The 15,289-nt window shown below is 38.9% G+C and overlaps 2 protein-coding genes across 9 annotated transcripts in view; one reads left to right on the forward strand and one right to left on the reverse strand.

The window, feature by feature from the left end:
* The window catches only part of INPP4A (inositol polyphosphate-4-phosphatase type I A), a 120,695-nt gene extending 117,655 nt beyond the window's left edge, over positions 1 to 3,040 (forward strand). For 5 of the 8 annotated variants that reach the window (XM_037137197.2, XM_037137201.2, XM_037137203.2 and 2 more), the window contains one exon: positions 382 to 3,040. In XM_037137197.2, coding sequence (XP_036993092.1) covers positions 382 to 514 — 133 coding nt within the window. In that variant the 3' untranslated portion in view covers positions 515 to 3,040. The remainder of the gene's footprint in view (positions 1 to 381) is intronic. The other 3 variants (XM_037137200.2, XM_037137205.2, XM_037137207.2) reach the window with 1 other exon arrangement.
* A 6,202-nt stretch (positions 3,041 to 9,242) lies between these two features.
* LOC119043276 (cytochrome c oxidase assembly factor 5) lies at positions 9,243 to 15,263 on the reverse strand. Its single transcript, XM_037137191.2, has 3 exons — positions 15,056 to 15,263; positions 11,320 to 11,403; positions 9,243 to 9,538 (listed from the first exon to the last, which is right to left on the reverse strand). Exons 1-3 carry the CDS (start codon positions 15,152 to 15,154, stop codon positions 9,497 to 9,499), a joined length of 225 nt encoding a protein of 74 aa, XP_036993086.1. The 5' UTR covers positions 15,155 to 15,263; the 3' UTR covers positions 9,243 to 9,496.
* Between the last annotated feature and the right edge of the window lie 26 nt (positions 15,264 to 15,289).

The following is a 15,289-nucleotide window of genomic DNA, read 5'->3' on the forward strand; positions in this document are numbered from 1 at the left end:
TGCACTGCCTTGTTTCCCATTTAATTTGCTATGTAACAGAATCTTTGTACCACTAGTTAGGATAGAATCCTGAAATATCTAGAAATGAAATACATGAAACCATCAGCTTTTTAAAAAAGTTTGCTTTCATTTAGATACAGTGCTGCTTTCGCAAATGCAAAACACGCAATCCCATACACCTGTTCATCGCTGTGCTTGTTAATTGCCTTGCTCAGAAACCCACCATCTTATGTGCGTATTGTTGAAAATAGTCTGGCACCCATTTAAATTAACCTTTTTTTTAATGCTATAAAAATAATCAGTTCATTCCATCTTAGTTTAAGTCTTTTCTTTTTTTTCCTTTTTTACTGCTGTCATTTCTTGTGCTTGTTTTTTCCCCAGTGAGGGTTGTCGAAGAGAAAATACAATGAAGAATGTTGGAAGTCGCAAATATGCGTTTAATTCCCTGCAGCTGAAGGCTTTCCCCAAGCATTACAGGCCTCCTGAAGGGACTTACGGCAAGGTTGAAACTTGAATACACGGTGTCCTCTAATTAGCTGTTATATAACAAATGTGGGTACCCTCTAGTGTCATATATGAATTCTTCACGAAGACCTGAAGGATTGATTTTTACTTTTGTGTTTTAAAATATTTCACTAAAGAGTCTATGGAGCATGTTTTTTATTCCGTTGGAACCGGTAGGAGGTAATGTTTGGCTCAGTAGCGTGGGTAGTAATGACTGCTCCGTTAAACAGCCTGCAGCCAGGACCACAGAGGCGTCACTGGCAGTCGCCTCCAGGAATCAAGCTAGGTAGGTCTGAAATGCTAAAAGACTTTTTAAATGTCCACTTAGGCATCTGCTCACTATTTTTCTACCAAGTAACTCAGAATTGAGCATCGAAGTACAATCTACTTTTTAAAAATCTGAGTGTAAAACAGTAAACAGTTGGATCCCGGACAGACCAGAAAATGTTCCATGCTAATTCAAGATTTGGGGAAAGAATCCAGCTCTGGCTCGTGTAGTGAGAGCAGGTGGCTCTAATGAATCATGTCTGTGGCAGCACAGGTGGAGCCAAGAGTTGAAGTAGAGGTTGAGAAAAGGCCTGGGATAAGACTTTACTAGAAGATAACACTTCCAAAGCTACTCACACATTGGGGACCTCTTCTATCCCTTATGTTACAGAACAGGGCATCTGCTTGAGAATGGGAAGCCAGCTGTCTCCTGTTCTCTTATCTCCATGTCTAGTGACCCAGGGTGCATGTCCCCCTCTCGCATGGATGCTGAGTTACAGCACCCCAGGACCTCACCTGGGTATGGCGATGCCTCTCACAGCAGTGGAGATTTGTGTGTGTAGATGGTGGAAGCCTGAATCTTTTCAGGTCAGATGTCCTTAGTAGGTTTACCTATTTATTGTCTTCTGAAAGACAATACAATATTTGACTGATTAAAGTGTCTTTTAGGTTTGCAATAATTGTTACTATCCTTTTCTCATTCTGTTATGTAAGGTGACTATTGAGAAAGTTGAAATTAGCTCCTAAAGTGAGATTGTTGAAAGGGATTAATGGGCCATAAAACTTAGGAATTTCATAGAAAATGATGTCTGGTCATCTATTATAAGATGATGAATCTTATCTGTACATAGCAGAGTTTTTTTCTTAGTGTATATGTTTTATCAACTGTTTATTATAATGATTGTTATTCAGAAGGCTGTAAAAGGAATATATTTGGCACATTCAGGATACTAATCCTAATGATTGGTGCACCCTTAGGAAATTCCTGTGCCTACAATTCTGGGTATTACTCTTTGGGCTCCTTTAGAAATGCCACTTGGAAATGTAATAGCCTGGGGAGCTGAGGCACAGCCAGGAAGGACCACCTGTGGCAGGGACATACTGGGTGAGCCACCGGTAAAGGTGGAACTGGATGACCTTCCAGATCCCTCCTACTTGGAAGTCAGTGCACAGACAGCCTGCTGTGTTCTGATTGCCTGTGGAAGGGAAGTTTCCACTGGTCGAGTGTGCACTGGTGCGGAAGACGCCTCAGTGAGGGACAGTTGAAGCTCACCGTCTCTCTTGAAGCTGGATTCACTGGAGGCTGGTGCCAGAGAAACCCACGTCCACCAAACCCACTGCAGGGGTGGCAGCAGCTGGTGCCAGGTTCTCTCCTGCCGATCCCTGTTCAGTTCCCAGTATGGCTGGTTAGCCTTTTACCTGTCCACTTTGTTTAATTTGTAATTTTTTGAGTATCTTTCACATTTCCATCTTCTTATTTTAGTATCACTACCTTTAAAAATATTCCCTTGTCTTTTTAAATTAAATGTCACCCATACTTTCAGAATTTTTTTTTGGGGGGGGGTCTGAAGAGCATTAAATACCTGTGTTTATCAGAAGGGAATATAGCAAATGTTGAGTCAGTTGTCACAGTTTCACGTGTGGCACCTCATTGTGAATTATTTTTCCAATTTTGTCTTCATGTTATGGACAACCACGAAACCCTGACTTGGCTAATCCCGTAGAAAATATTCAGGTTCCTATATTCTGTCTGAGCACTGCTGCTGGGCTCCCATGACAAGTCTCAAAGGGCCTCACACACTTACCGTGCTTGCTGAGCAAGGCACATTGTCACGGTGGCCAGCAGCCCCTCGGGACACGTAGAAGCTTTTGAGTTTTCAGTTGTACAAGGAAGGCAGTCTTGCAGGATGTCATGAAATAAGAGGTTCCATCCAGTGTTCCTTGTAAGGTCCCCACTGAATGAGAAATGTGGAGACTGAACGAAAACTCAGGATGTGCTGTGGGTTCTGTCAAAGCACCTGTGGCGCAGATGCCTTCCGTTCCCTTTAAAATATACAAATATTGTATAATACTGTGTGTCTCTACACGGCTGTATTTACCAAGCTTAGTGCACTAAAGTACTTTTATTTATTTGTTTTAGACAGTATTAATATATATATAAACATGTAGTTACCATTTTATATATTCTTAGCTCATTCAAAGCCATGTATGCTGTAAATGTGCTGTCTTTAGAATGATAAATAAATAACTGACAAGAACATTAAACTTGGTCTTGCCTGATTCATTCTGTTGCATTAGAAGGACTAGTTCTCTGGCTGGCATCTGACTGGATGATTATTAATGGGCATTGCATTGAACACCTGGCTGTTTGTAAACATGGGACCATAAGAGACTTGTTTTATGACCTTTTTTCACTCAATAAGAAATGAAGGGGCATTGCGATGTGGGATTGAGTATGGATGTCTACTTCAGACAGACGCAGGTCCCAATCCTGTTGTCACTCCTTGGCTGGTGATTCTAAGCAAATTATTTTGTTTTCTTTGGGGCTCTGCTTCCTCATGTGCAAAGTACAGACATGATGGTACCTTCTTCACAAGGCCATTTTGAGGTGCCTCGGCATTAAGTTTATGTTAGATATGGTTGTCACTGTCCCATGTCCATTAATATGGGTCACATCTTTGCTGTGAGTTGCCTGGTCATCTGCAGTGTGACTTGATAAAATGTTTCATTAATGGTTTGTTATAACCAGGACTACATGTTGCACCTTTTTCTAGGCACATGTGCCCGTGACTTCCCTTGGATAAATTACTGGCAGTAGTGTAAATGTTTTTAAATTTTTAAATTTTTCATACAGGCATATACCTCAGAGATATTGTGGGTTTGGTTCCAGACCACCACAATAAAGTGATTGTCACAATAAAGTCAGTCACTTGAACCTTAGTTTCCCAGTACACAGAAATACAGTATAGTTTATACTATAAACTATTAACTACCCAGTACAGTATAGTTTATACTATACTGTAGTCTATTGCATGTGCAATAAATAGCATTATGTCTAAAACAAACACTGTACATACATACCTCAATTAAAAATTACTGCCAAAACCGTTAACCATCATCGGGGACTTCAGTGAGTTACCTTTTTGCTGGTAGAGGTTCTTGCCTTCCATTTGTAAAAACTCAGTATCCACAAAGCCCAATAAAACGAGGTTTGCCTGTATCCCCAGAGAGATAAGCTTACCATCTCCCTTTATTCTTACTGATGTTTCAAGTGGCACCTTGTTCCAATTTCCCTATCTCTGATTACTGTGAAAACTGAACATCTTTTATACTTGTATTTCTATTCTTGTGACTTCATTAGAGTGGGGGTCTTTTTTGTTTTTAAAATATACAATATATTAATCTATCATATTGCTCTACTTTAAAAGCTATTTGTGAGTTGTGTTTTGGTTTTGTTTATGGTAGGGGTATGTAGCCAAGTATACCTGTCTTTTTTTTGAAGCTTGTTTGGAAAACAAGTCCTGGCTTCACCACTGAAGATGACAGTTGGAGCACCTGTCTTTGTCCATGAAATGGGCACAGTGCTGTGCCACCCCTATCCATTCTGTGCTGAGATTTGGCAATGGGTAATAACTCTGTCTTACTCTCATTACAGCTGTCACTACCTGAGCTGTGGCATAGAATCCCAAAAGTGTAAGATCAGAATAGTCACACTTCAAATCCCCCCTCAAGCCCCTTTTGTGCCTCAGCACTATCTTCGATTCCTTCCTGCACCAGGCTCCTGGTGGACCTTTCTGGCAGGTCCAGGCAGGTCTGCATTCAAATGCAGACCGTGCAGACCTTAAGATGCTCTCTCTCTGTTGTACCATTTAACATACAGAAAGGAAAAAACTTAAAAAGCTGAGACAGGTTAGGGAGGATAGGAAGCTTGCTTTGTTTGCACTGTAAGGAGGAAGATATCTTCACTAGAGATGGATATAGAAACACAGAGCACTTCATCACTTCCTCCTCCTTGTACTTGCCCTCCTTTGGCTTCTGTGGCTTCACTCTACTGGTAGTCCTACCTCTTACCACTCCCCCTCACTCTGATTTTCTTGCTGTCCTTCACTCATCACTAACATTGTGTTCAGGTCTCATCCATAACTTTCTTCTCACTTCGACGCTCTTCCTGAAGTGTTAACTATTCCTATGGGATAAATTACCACTTATTTGCCAACGACTCCCAAATTTCTAGGTCCACCAAGACTCTCTAGATCCAGATCCATCTACACATCCAACGGCATCCTAGTCATTCTACTTGAGTGTCTTTAACACAGCATGTCAACACCAAACTCCTGCATCCCCTCCTCCATGCAGGCCAAGTCTTCCTGATAAATGACCGCACCTTCCACCCTGGAGTTCAGTTAAAATCTTCCCTATTCCTGTACTAGACCATGTTCCTTTTCTCTGGTCTGGTGCTATAATCTGTTCTAGTAGTACCCCCAGCCCCATGCAAGGTTTCATTTTCCATGGTTCAGTTACCTACAATCAACATATCACCGCAAGTAGGGTGAGTACAGAGTACAGTTAGATTTTGAGAGACCACATAACTTTTATTACAGTTTATTGTTATAATTATCCCATTTTTGTTACTATGAATCTCTTACTTTGCCTGCTTTATAAATGAAACGTTATCAAAGGTATGTATGTATAGGAAAAAAACATAGTATATACAGGGTTCAGTACTATGCAGTTTCAGGCATCCATTGGGGGTCTTGAAATATTATTCCCCATAGATAAGGGAGGATATAGTACTCTAACACATCTCAAGGAGCCAAATGCAACACACTCAAGGGAGAAGGAAAACTTAAGAGTGTGGCAAATACCAGAAGAGTGGTTTTCTCTCAGAGGTGAGCAGAAGGGCCTCTGAGAAAAGTCAGGCATTACAAGGGGTTATTTAATATTCTGTTGACCTAGATGGTAGTAACGTGCAGATTTATAGTTATCAGTTAACATTATACAAACATCCTATGTGTTTTTCTGTATGTCTACTGTATTTCACAATATAATTATAAAAAGTTAACCCATCATCCAAATAACTTAAAAAAATGAAGAAAACAATTCCATTTTCAGTTGCATAAAAAAAGAATGAGATACTTAGGAATAAAGCTAACCTATTTAGGAATCAAGAGTCTTGTACACTGAAATATTACAAGATGTTGCTGAAAGAAATTAAAGAAAATATCAACAGGTGGAAAGACTTCTCATGTAAATGGACTGGAAGACTTCATACTATTAAGATGCCAATATTCCTCAAAGTGATAAACAGATTCAATCCATCCTAAAATTCATATGGAATCTCAATGTATTCTGAATAGCAAAAACGATCTCAAAAACTAACAAAGCTGGAGGTCTCACATTTCTTGATTTCAAAACTTATTACAAAGCTACAGTGACCAAAACTGTGTGGCATGGCATAAAGACAGATATATAGATCAGTGAAACAGAACAGATTACCCAGAAATAAGTCCTGGCATACGTATAGACAAATGATCCTCAACAAGGGTGCCGACACCATTCAAAGAGGAAAGGATGGTCTTTTTACCAAAGATGCTGGGAAAACTGGATTATCAGTATACAAAAGGATGAAATTAGACCTCACCTTACACAATATACAAAGTCAACTCAAACTAGATGAAAGACCTTAACCTAAGAACTAAAACGTCCAACTCCTAGAATAAAATGGAAGAACTTTATTAGACTGTGCAATGATTTTCTGGATATGACACCCAAAGCATAAGCAACAAAAGTAAAAACAGATAAAGTAGCACACAACCCTACTTAAAAATGGGCAAAGAACCTGAGTAGACATTTCTTCAAAGAAGGCTTACAAACGCCCAACAACAACATGAAATGATGCTCACCATCAGTAGACAGAGGCTGCCAGGGGTTGGAGGGACAGGGTGATGAGGGGATATTTAATGGGTATGAAGTTTCAGTTTCGTAAGATGAAAAATGTTCCAGAGATCGGCTGCATATCAAGGTGAATATACTTAGCACTGTTAAATTATATACTTAAAAATGGTAAAGATGATGAATTTTACATTATGTGTATTCTACCACTAATATACAGTTACTAATGCAAGTTATCAGAAATTATTTTTTAAATGGATTATAGAGCTACACATAAACTAAAACTATAAAACTCTTACATGAAAACATAGGAATAAATGTCCATCAACTTGGGTTAAGCAGTGGTTTTCTTAGATAAACAAAATAAAAACAGATAAGCTGAATTCATCAACATTAAAATTTGCTTCAAAAGACAGCATAAAGAAAGTGAAGACAAATCACAAATTGGGAGGAAACATTTACCAGTGATTTGTGTTTAAGGAACTTGTATACACAACATATGCAGAATTCTTACAACTCAATAATAAAAAGATAACTCAGTTGAAAAATTGATAAAGGACTTGAGCAGACACTTCTCCAAAGATATAAAAGTGGCCAGTAAGCACCTGAAAACATGCTCAACATCATTAACCCTTAGGGAAATGCCAATCAAAATCCCAACTAGATACCAGATAGCACTTCAAACCTAGAATATATCGAATAGATGAAAAATAACAACCGCTGGCAATGATGTGGACAAACTGAAATCTTAATTCATTGCTGGTGTAGCCATGGTGGAAAAGTGTGGCAGCTCATCAAAATGTTGAATTAAATAACCCAGTAATACCACTCTTAGGTATACAGTAAATTCTCACTGAATGTTACTGATAGGTTCTGGACTTTAAGCAAAACAGCCTATAATGAAACCAATTTTTACCATAGGCTAATTGATATAAACAAGAGTTAAGCTTCTACAGCATCACATCAATGTTATAACAAAACAATGTTTAATAAATAGACATTCCAGGACCAGCTGTATACCCTATTATAACATTAGTCATAATAGCCCCAAGGTGCAAATGACTGAGGAATGGATAAATAAAATGCAGTCTAGCTATGCTATGGAATATTATTCTGCAGTAAAAAATGAATTAAGTACAGACAGATGCTACATATGGATGAGCCTTGAAAACACTGAAGGTGAAAGGAGCCAGTCACAAGAGGCCACATATAATCCTACAAAGGCAAATCTACAGAGAAGGTATATTGATGGTTGCTGGGTGCTAGGGGAAAGAGAATGGGAGTAACTGCTCAAGGGTATGGGGTTTCTCTTTGGGGAGGTGAAAATGTTCTGGAATTAATGGTAATGTTGCACAACTCTGACTAAAAAATCAAAATACAAAACAAATAAATTGTATATACTTCGACGGTAAATTTTATAGCATGTAAATTTCTCCAAATGAAGCTCTCAATAAAGTTGTTACTAAAAGTAAAAGAGTTCTATAACAATTTTAGCAAGATTTATCAGTTATTCTTAATAAAACTTGTAGCACTTACGTACTTATAAAAAGTATTATTGAAACAAACCATCATTTTCCCTTTCTCAGTGAAAAGTAGTACATGCAATAGACCTCCAGGGTTGGGCAACAAGGACTAGTGCTGTGTGGAACCCTCACAACTTTAGGTGAGCATTTAAAAGAAACGAACTACGGAATACCTTGACTGCTTTAACTCTAATAACCTGTGGATATTATAAAGAAGCCATGGTTTTTCATTCTTCAAAACTGAAAATAAAGTTGACAACTTGGATTCATATTCAGCTCTGTACTGTAAGTGATCAGAATAAAACTACTGTGATTCTAAACTTTTTCAAGCATTTTATGTTTTTTACTCTTGCTTTCCATAGTGAATGCATATATTTTTCCTGTTTGTGCTGAATCCTCCTTTCTTTTTGAGAAGAGGACCACCACTCACCCACTGTGATTCTCATGGGAATTATGAGACCCAGGCCTGGCTGAGAGCCTGGCTCTATTCCTTTTTCCACTGGGACAGGTATAATTCAAGGACAGGTGATCCAGGGAAGACAGTAGTTCTTTTGTAGAATCTGACATGTAACCCCAGGTAAAGGAGATACTCTCTCTTCTTTTTGGATTATGGATCTTAGGGACATGACTTTTGGCTGACACTGTTCTCTTTCCCATTACAAGAGAGGGGCAGCCTGAAAGTGAGGCCAGGAAGCAAAAACTGTAAGGTAGAGAGGTGGAGGCAAAGGGCTCTGGCAACAGAATCTGGTGCTTCGCATCCAGCTATGCCTAACGTATGATATTAAGGTTCTGAGGCTCGTACCTAAGTGAATCAGTGCAAATGAAGCATTTCTTCTCCAAGAAATCAAGCACAATTTATTATAGAACTAAATAGGACAGACTGAATAAAAGAAAAGCTTTATACTAAACCTCCCCGATAGACGTTTTCTCCCCATGCTCCATGTTACTGATTTTAACATTGCCCTCAGTGGCCTTCATGATATTCACAGAGGATGTACGAAGTGTGTCATTCAGTTAAGGAGTCAAGTTTGTAAATAACATCTTTGTGCTTTAGAATAATTCTTAAAACACATTTATTATACTCCGCACTCGTAACTAGTCAATTAAATTTTCCTTCTAAAAATAACTTAGAGCAGGAGAATCATCTGCTTTATACACATTCAAAACCAGAACTCATCCTTTCTCTCCAGGGTTCCATGGTCTGACCGAACAGGTATAAAATAAAAGTATGTTTCCTATCTCGGTTTCTGTGTTTTAACAACCAGAGGAAATCCTTTGTTGTTTCCATCTTGGTTTCAACATAATACTTATCAATATCCTTTTCTTCCTCTGAATCTTGATCTGGCATCCAACTGAAAATAAATGTACAATTAAATCAGATTTTGTACAACATAATTAATTAAATACAACTTTGGTAAGGGGCATCAGTACAGGAGACAAGTAAACCAGTTTCCAGCACAAAAAGGCAACTGTCTCTGCTCTCTGTGGGACCCTTCCCACCTCCTTCCCCCGACTGTGTTTGCCTTGGCTCTCTCTTGTAAACTCCAAGGGCCCTTCCGCCTCTGTAACTCATTTTCTGAGCCTTCCTCTACAGCTCACTTCTTCTACCTTTGTGACTTTTAAGTGACTTTTTAAATCAAGTTTCTCTTATAGCTTGAGTCTTGGCTCTGAGTTCTTTCTTAGCCAGAACTCAAGTACCAAGATGCTGAACTAAGGTCTGGTGTGACTCCATGGGCCTAACACCTGGTGCCGTTTTACCACCAACAATACAATGAACTCATCTTAAGTACAATTCAAGTTTTTTTGCATAGTCACCATCATCACAATCACCCCCACTCCTTCCTCCATATCCCTCTTCCCCATGTCACCAGTACTAGCAACCATGAATCTCCTTTCAATTTGTACATATTTATCTATTCTGGACATTTAATATAAATGCATATATGCAAAAAAGGGCAAAAAAATAAGTGAGCTAAGTGTTCACCTTACGATGTTAGAAAAAGAACAAAATACACCTAGATAGTAGAAACTGGAAATAGAATTTTAACATTCAGAGAGGGAAGGGAAGGAGAAAGAGTGAGAGAAATATCAATTATGTTGCCTCTCGGTCCCCTTCTCTCAACCATAATTTTCCCGGCTGAAATAGAATTTTTTTAAAGGCAATTCTCAGAACTATCAAAAAACCACACAAAGAACCCAAAATACTAAAGATGGAGTTAAAAACAAAATTTGCATTTAAGGTCACAATAAAGATTTTCTTCTGAAGTAGAATCCCAATTACATTTATCTTTTTCTCTGAACTACACTCAATGTATATTCTAGCAAACTTTCTAATTTGTTTGGATTACTATTCAAATAGCAACTGAATAAAGAAGAGCCTTGAAAAATGGTAAGTAACAAGTAACCATTGGGGGATTAAAAATCCTTAAACTGTCTATTCAAAGGATGAGGTGATTAAGTTCACAGAACGGGCTCTTAAGGAGAAGGGTGGAAGGTCCTGTATATAAGGTAAATTTGCATTGTTGTCAGTATCACTCCCTAGAAATTCTACAGGAAGGAATTATTTTAGAGATAAACCTATTAATGAGCCCAAAACAGCAAATGTGAGACAGCCATTTCTTCGTCTGATCACTACATATTTTCAAAAAATAATCTTTAAACATGGGAACCATAAGCAGGATGACTAGATATTTAGTGCTGTGAGAAAATATAATTCAAACTTCCCATGAAACCTTCGTTCTTAGTTATACATTCATTGTTTGAAGTATTAAGTAAAATTACCAATACAATTTAAATGATATTTCAGGTTTTTGCCAAGCACATGTAATTGAAGTTGAATTAGGAGTGATATCAGTCCTTTCGTGGAGGACTAACAGTGAATCACTCGCTACTTTATATTATACTTGCGAAGACGTCATTATCATACTTGAAATATTCATGATGTCAACAGCTGTGCTTAGTGTAGTGGCAGAATAACAGAACAGTCAACTATGGGTTTTCATGAATGCTGCTACTTTACATTGACTCACTGGAGTTCCGCAGTGTCACTGCAACCTATTTATCGTTATGGCACTCACATATTTAATTCTACACAGCTAATTTTTAGGGTAAGCTTTAAAAAGTCTTTTCTTACCATTGATCTTTTACATTCAAAAAATGAGTATTTCAGAGCTTTGCAGTTTCCTTCCTTCAGACATTGCCGAGGGGATTTTCCTTCCTATGACACACAAAACAATATAAATACCTGGAAATTTTCTAACAAACAGCTTCTGAAAATAGTTCTTTTTAAAAAATGCAAAAGAAGAAAATGGCAAATTATGTAAGAAATAGTTCATAATTCATTTTGACTATTGGTGCTTAAGGAAAAAAAGGACAGAATGAAAAATGTGTATACTAATTTTGGGCACTTTAAGGAGGCTCTTGAGTTCTTGAAAACACTGGTTTCCATGGGGTATTTTTCTTTAAAATGTATATATATAAATCTAAAAACTGGTATTTCCAGCTTCTTGTGGTGGGAAAGGGAAGAGTAAAGGTGAAGTAGTAATGGCTTCTCCCGTGTTCTTGAAATGTTTACACTTGTGAACTAGAGACAGAAGATAGTGTGTCCGACAGAGAGAGAACACAGGCATATGAGAGATCAGGCTCGTGGGGAATGGGAGGGCTTGTTCTGGAAGGTAGTATCAAGCACCTTTACGTCTCCACTTGTATCTTTATAATGCAAGTATTTTACCTCCAACACATCTCTGCATTTCCCCACCTCCTGGCCCCCACAGTCAAGTTCTCTATTCTGAGAAGCTCAACTGAGTAAGAACTGCAAGAGGAAAAGAAGATATGAGCAGAATTGACATATTCTTGTGAGAGGAAATCTGCCTGAACCTGATGTAAAATTAACTCATCTTTAAGCAGTGAAAACTCAAAAGGAAGTTACCAAGGAAACAGGATTAAACCATCATTCCCTTTTGGCCATCACAGCAGGATGCTGTTACAAGACTGTTCACAGGAGAAATGTTTGCTTCTGACTCTTAATAAATAAGCCTTTAAAAAAAAAAGGTATAACTTAAAAATCTGACTTGACAAAATAACAACTGCAAAACTAGGTAAGAGCTAAAATTCGGTGGTATTTTCCTTTTAAGGTATCATGGAATAAAAACCCTACTACTACCTCTGCATTATCTTAAAATATTTTTTAAAAAATCTTGTAAATTTAACACAAAGACACTTAAATATATTGTACACACAGATGCATCTACAGAAGGTATACTACACAACTCAAAAAGGCAAAATTAGAATTTAATTGCCATAACATTTCTTTTTGAATACTTAAAAAAAATCCTCACCTGAGAACATGTTTTTTATTGATTTGAGAGAAATGTTAATTGATCAGTTGCCTCCCATATGCACCCTGACCAGGGAAGTGGCAACCTAGGCATGTGCCCTGACCAGAACCGAACCAGCAACTAACTCCTTGGTGTACGGGATGATGCTTCAACTAGCTGAGCCACCTGGCCAGGGCAAAATTTCTTTTTGAATGCCCTACTCTACTAATTTGTCTAGTAACTAAACCCTCATAAGAACTAATTTACTAAAAAATAAATAAATCAGAACAGTCCTAGATCAGAAGATAAAAAATGAATATGTACTAGATATCCCTGCCTACACAGGGCTTTTCATATGAGTTAGGAAAGAAGGTGTACACATGCAAAGGCTAACTGGCAGTGTGAGCACATCACAAAGCAGGGGAAGTGCCTGCCACAGGGCAGAGCAGGGCACTGTTAAAAGGGTTTAATTTCCCAGAAATATAAATACATAAAACACCTGGAAAAACACCTTGAAATTCCTGAATTACTTGAGGTTTAATGATATCAAATTCTGATCTGCAATTCATGAGGAAAATAAAAATATTATTTGACTGCTAAGGAAATATTTATTAAAGTAAAACTTTTGCTGCTAATAAACATCAGCCTTATGCAGTCCTTGACAATATAAGGGAAGACATAATTTTGCAATTTTATCTCAAGCAATTTTGATGACAAAATGACCCTGTTTAGTGTTAATTTAAAAGCTCAAATAGCCAAAATCAGGTACCTTAAAGTTAGAACATTTTTAGTGTTAGTGATAAATACTTTAGATAGAAGTTAATGGAGGTAAGATGGAGCACTACTTAAATAGAAACATCTGGTATGTTCATGCACCAGGAAAAATTAACCCAAATTTTACCTACTCTGCATATTCAGAGATTTCCCCTCAAGCAAATTTTGACACCCCAGCCCACCACTGCAACCACTCCCCAAACCCACCAGAGAATACAGGATATTGTCCTGAATCTGCAAAACCCAATGTTTTGCCTCTGTACTGCCCTTTTACACTCCAGTGGAAATCACCTTTCAGGATGAATTTACCACAAACTGTAAATGCACTTCCCTTTAAGGGGATGTTTATAAACATTAGGCTCTCCTAGGTGACCAAGTTCAGCATCAGTAAGGCCACATATCAACAGGGGAAAGCAAACTCTGCCATGCATCCTGGTCATTTTCTTTGACTACCACTTTCTAACATTCCAGAGATGCAGTTTCTACACATGAGAGAATGTGTCCCACTCATCTGTATGTTCCCTGACTTAGAGGTTGGCACCAAAATGTTTGCTAAATATTTCAATGATTTCAATCATTACAACAAATTACCCAAGTTTCTTTCTTCAGTCCTACTCTATGTACTTTACTCCCTTAATCGCTCATCTCCGTGGCCTTCTTGATGCTAAATGTTAGGATAAAATCCAAACTCCCTCTTGACACACAAGGGCGTTCACGACCAGCAACCCTCCTCTCAAGCCTTCGGTCATACTCCCCATCCTTCAGGCTCAACAGGCACTAGCTTCTTCCCGCCTTCCCATACCTTCCTGAGTCTGCACAGGTTGTTCTTCCAGATTCTTCCCATAATCACCACAGCCCCCACTCCTTTAATTATTAACTACTACTCAACCTTTAAGACTCAGATCAAATGACACCTCCTCTGAGAAAATTCCCAAATTCTCTAGTAAAACGAGGTGCTCTCCACTGGGCTCCCATGGCATTTTGCTCCTAAATTTACATGTTAAATATTTACTAAATGCGTAACCAGCCCTCATCATAGGAATTTAGCCGCTCACATGTTCATTCTTCTCATCAGAACAAGCTTGTGTAGGTTAGTGACTAACTATTCCTGTGTGTCTCCAGTGCTTGGTAGCACGCCTGCCACTTAATAGGTATTTATTGGGAACTGGCTGAATAGTTGTACCAAAGAATCGGCAGTCTGGAAATAGCCCTGGCCAGGGGAGTCTGAAGGCAGGGCACCTGTTTCCTCACTTGCACATAGAATAAAAGCTGAACTACATAACCTTTTAAATTCTTAACTGAAAAGTTTTATAGACACTGGGAGGCCAGTCTGGCTGACTGCTAAAATCAGTGAACCAAATGTAAATCATGAATCAGAAGAAACACTGATATAGCTTTATGTTTATGTCCTTTTTGGGATAGTTTCCTTTGAAATAGCAACTTTCTAAAACTGTATATCCAATTGCACACAACTGATTACCCCAACAATCGGAAAAGGCACTCATTGGCAGCATTCAATAAACATTTCTTTAACTGAAATGGTTTGTCACAAAAATCCAACGGGGTGCTATCTTTATCTCCAATTTAAAAAAGGAGGGAACTGAGACTCCTCCAACTGTGGCTATATCCAAGTCTATTAAATCGGGGTTGTAATCTGCACTCAACACCAACAACTCTGAGCCACAGGTCCTCACCGCCACCGCAAACGGCCAGGGCTACCTTCCCCCACCCCCGGGCCTGCCTCCCCTTTTCAGCGTCGGCTGCGGCCGACTGAGCTACCTGAAGCACACAGTCGGACTGCAACAGACATTCACCCAGGTCCTCCTTCACGCCAGCGCAAGCGCCGCCGTCCGGTTTGTCCTCGTAATATCGAGGCATGGCTGCACCTCCCACCGGCTGCCGCTTGGACTACTTGGGTCGGCAACGGCCGCGATTGGGCTGTACACCCGCGACACCCACTACGGAAGGAACCGGAAAGCAGCAGCAACAACTTCCGGCGAGCTAGCGCAAGCA

This window comes from Artibeus jamaicensis, unplaced genomic scaffold (assembly GCF_021234435.1).
Source record: "Artibeus jamaicensis isolate MK-2021 breed Jamaican fruit bat unplaced genomic scaffold, CSHL_Jam_final contig_384, whole genome shotgun sequence".
NCBI classification, from domain to species: Eukaryota; Metazoa; Chordata; class Mammalia; order Chiroptera; family Phyllostomidae; genus Artibeus; species Artibeus jamaicensis.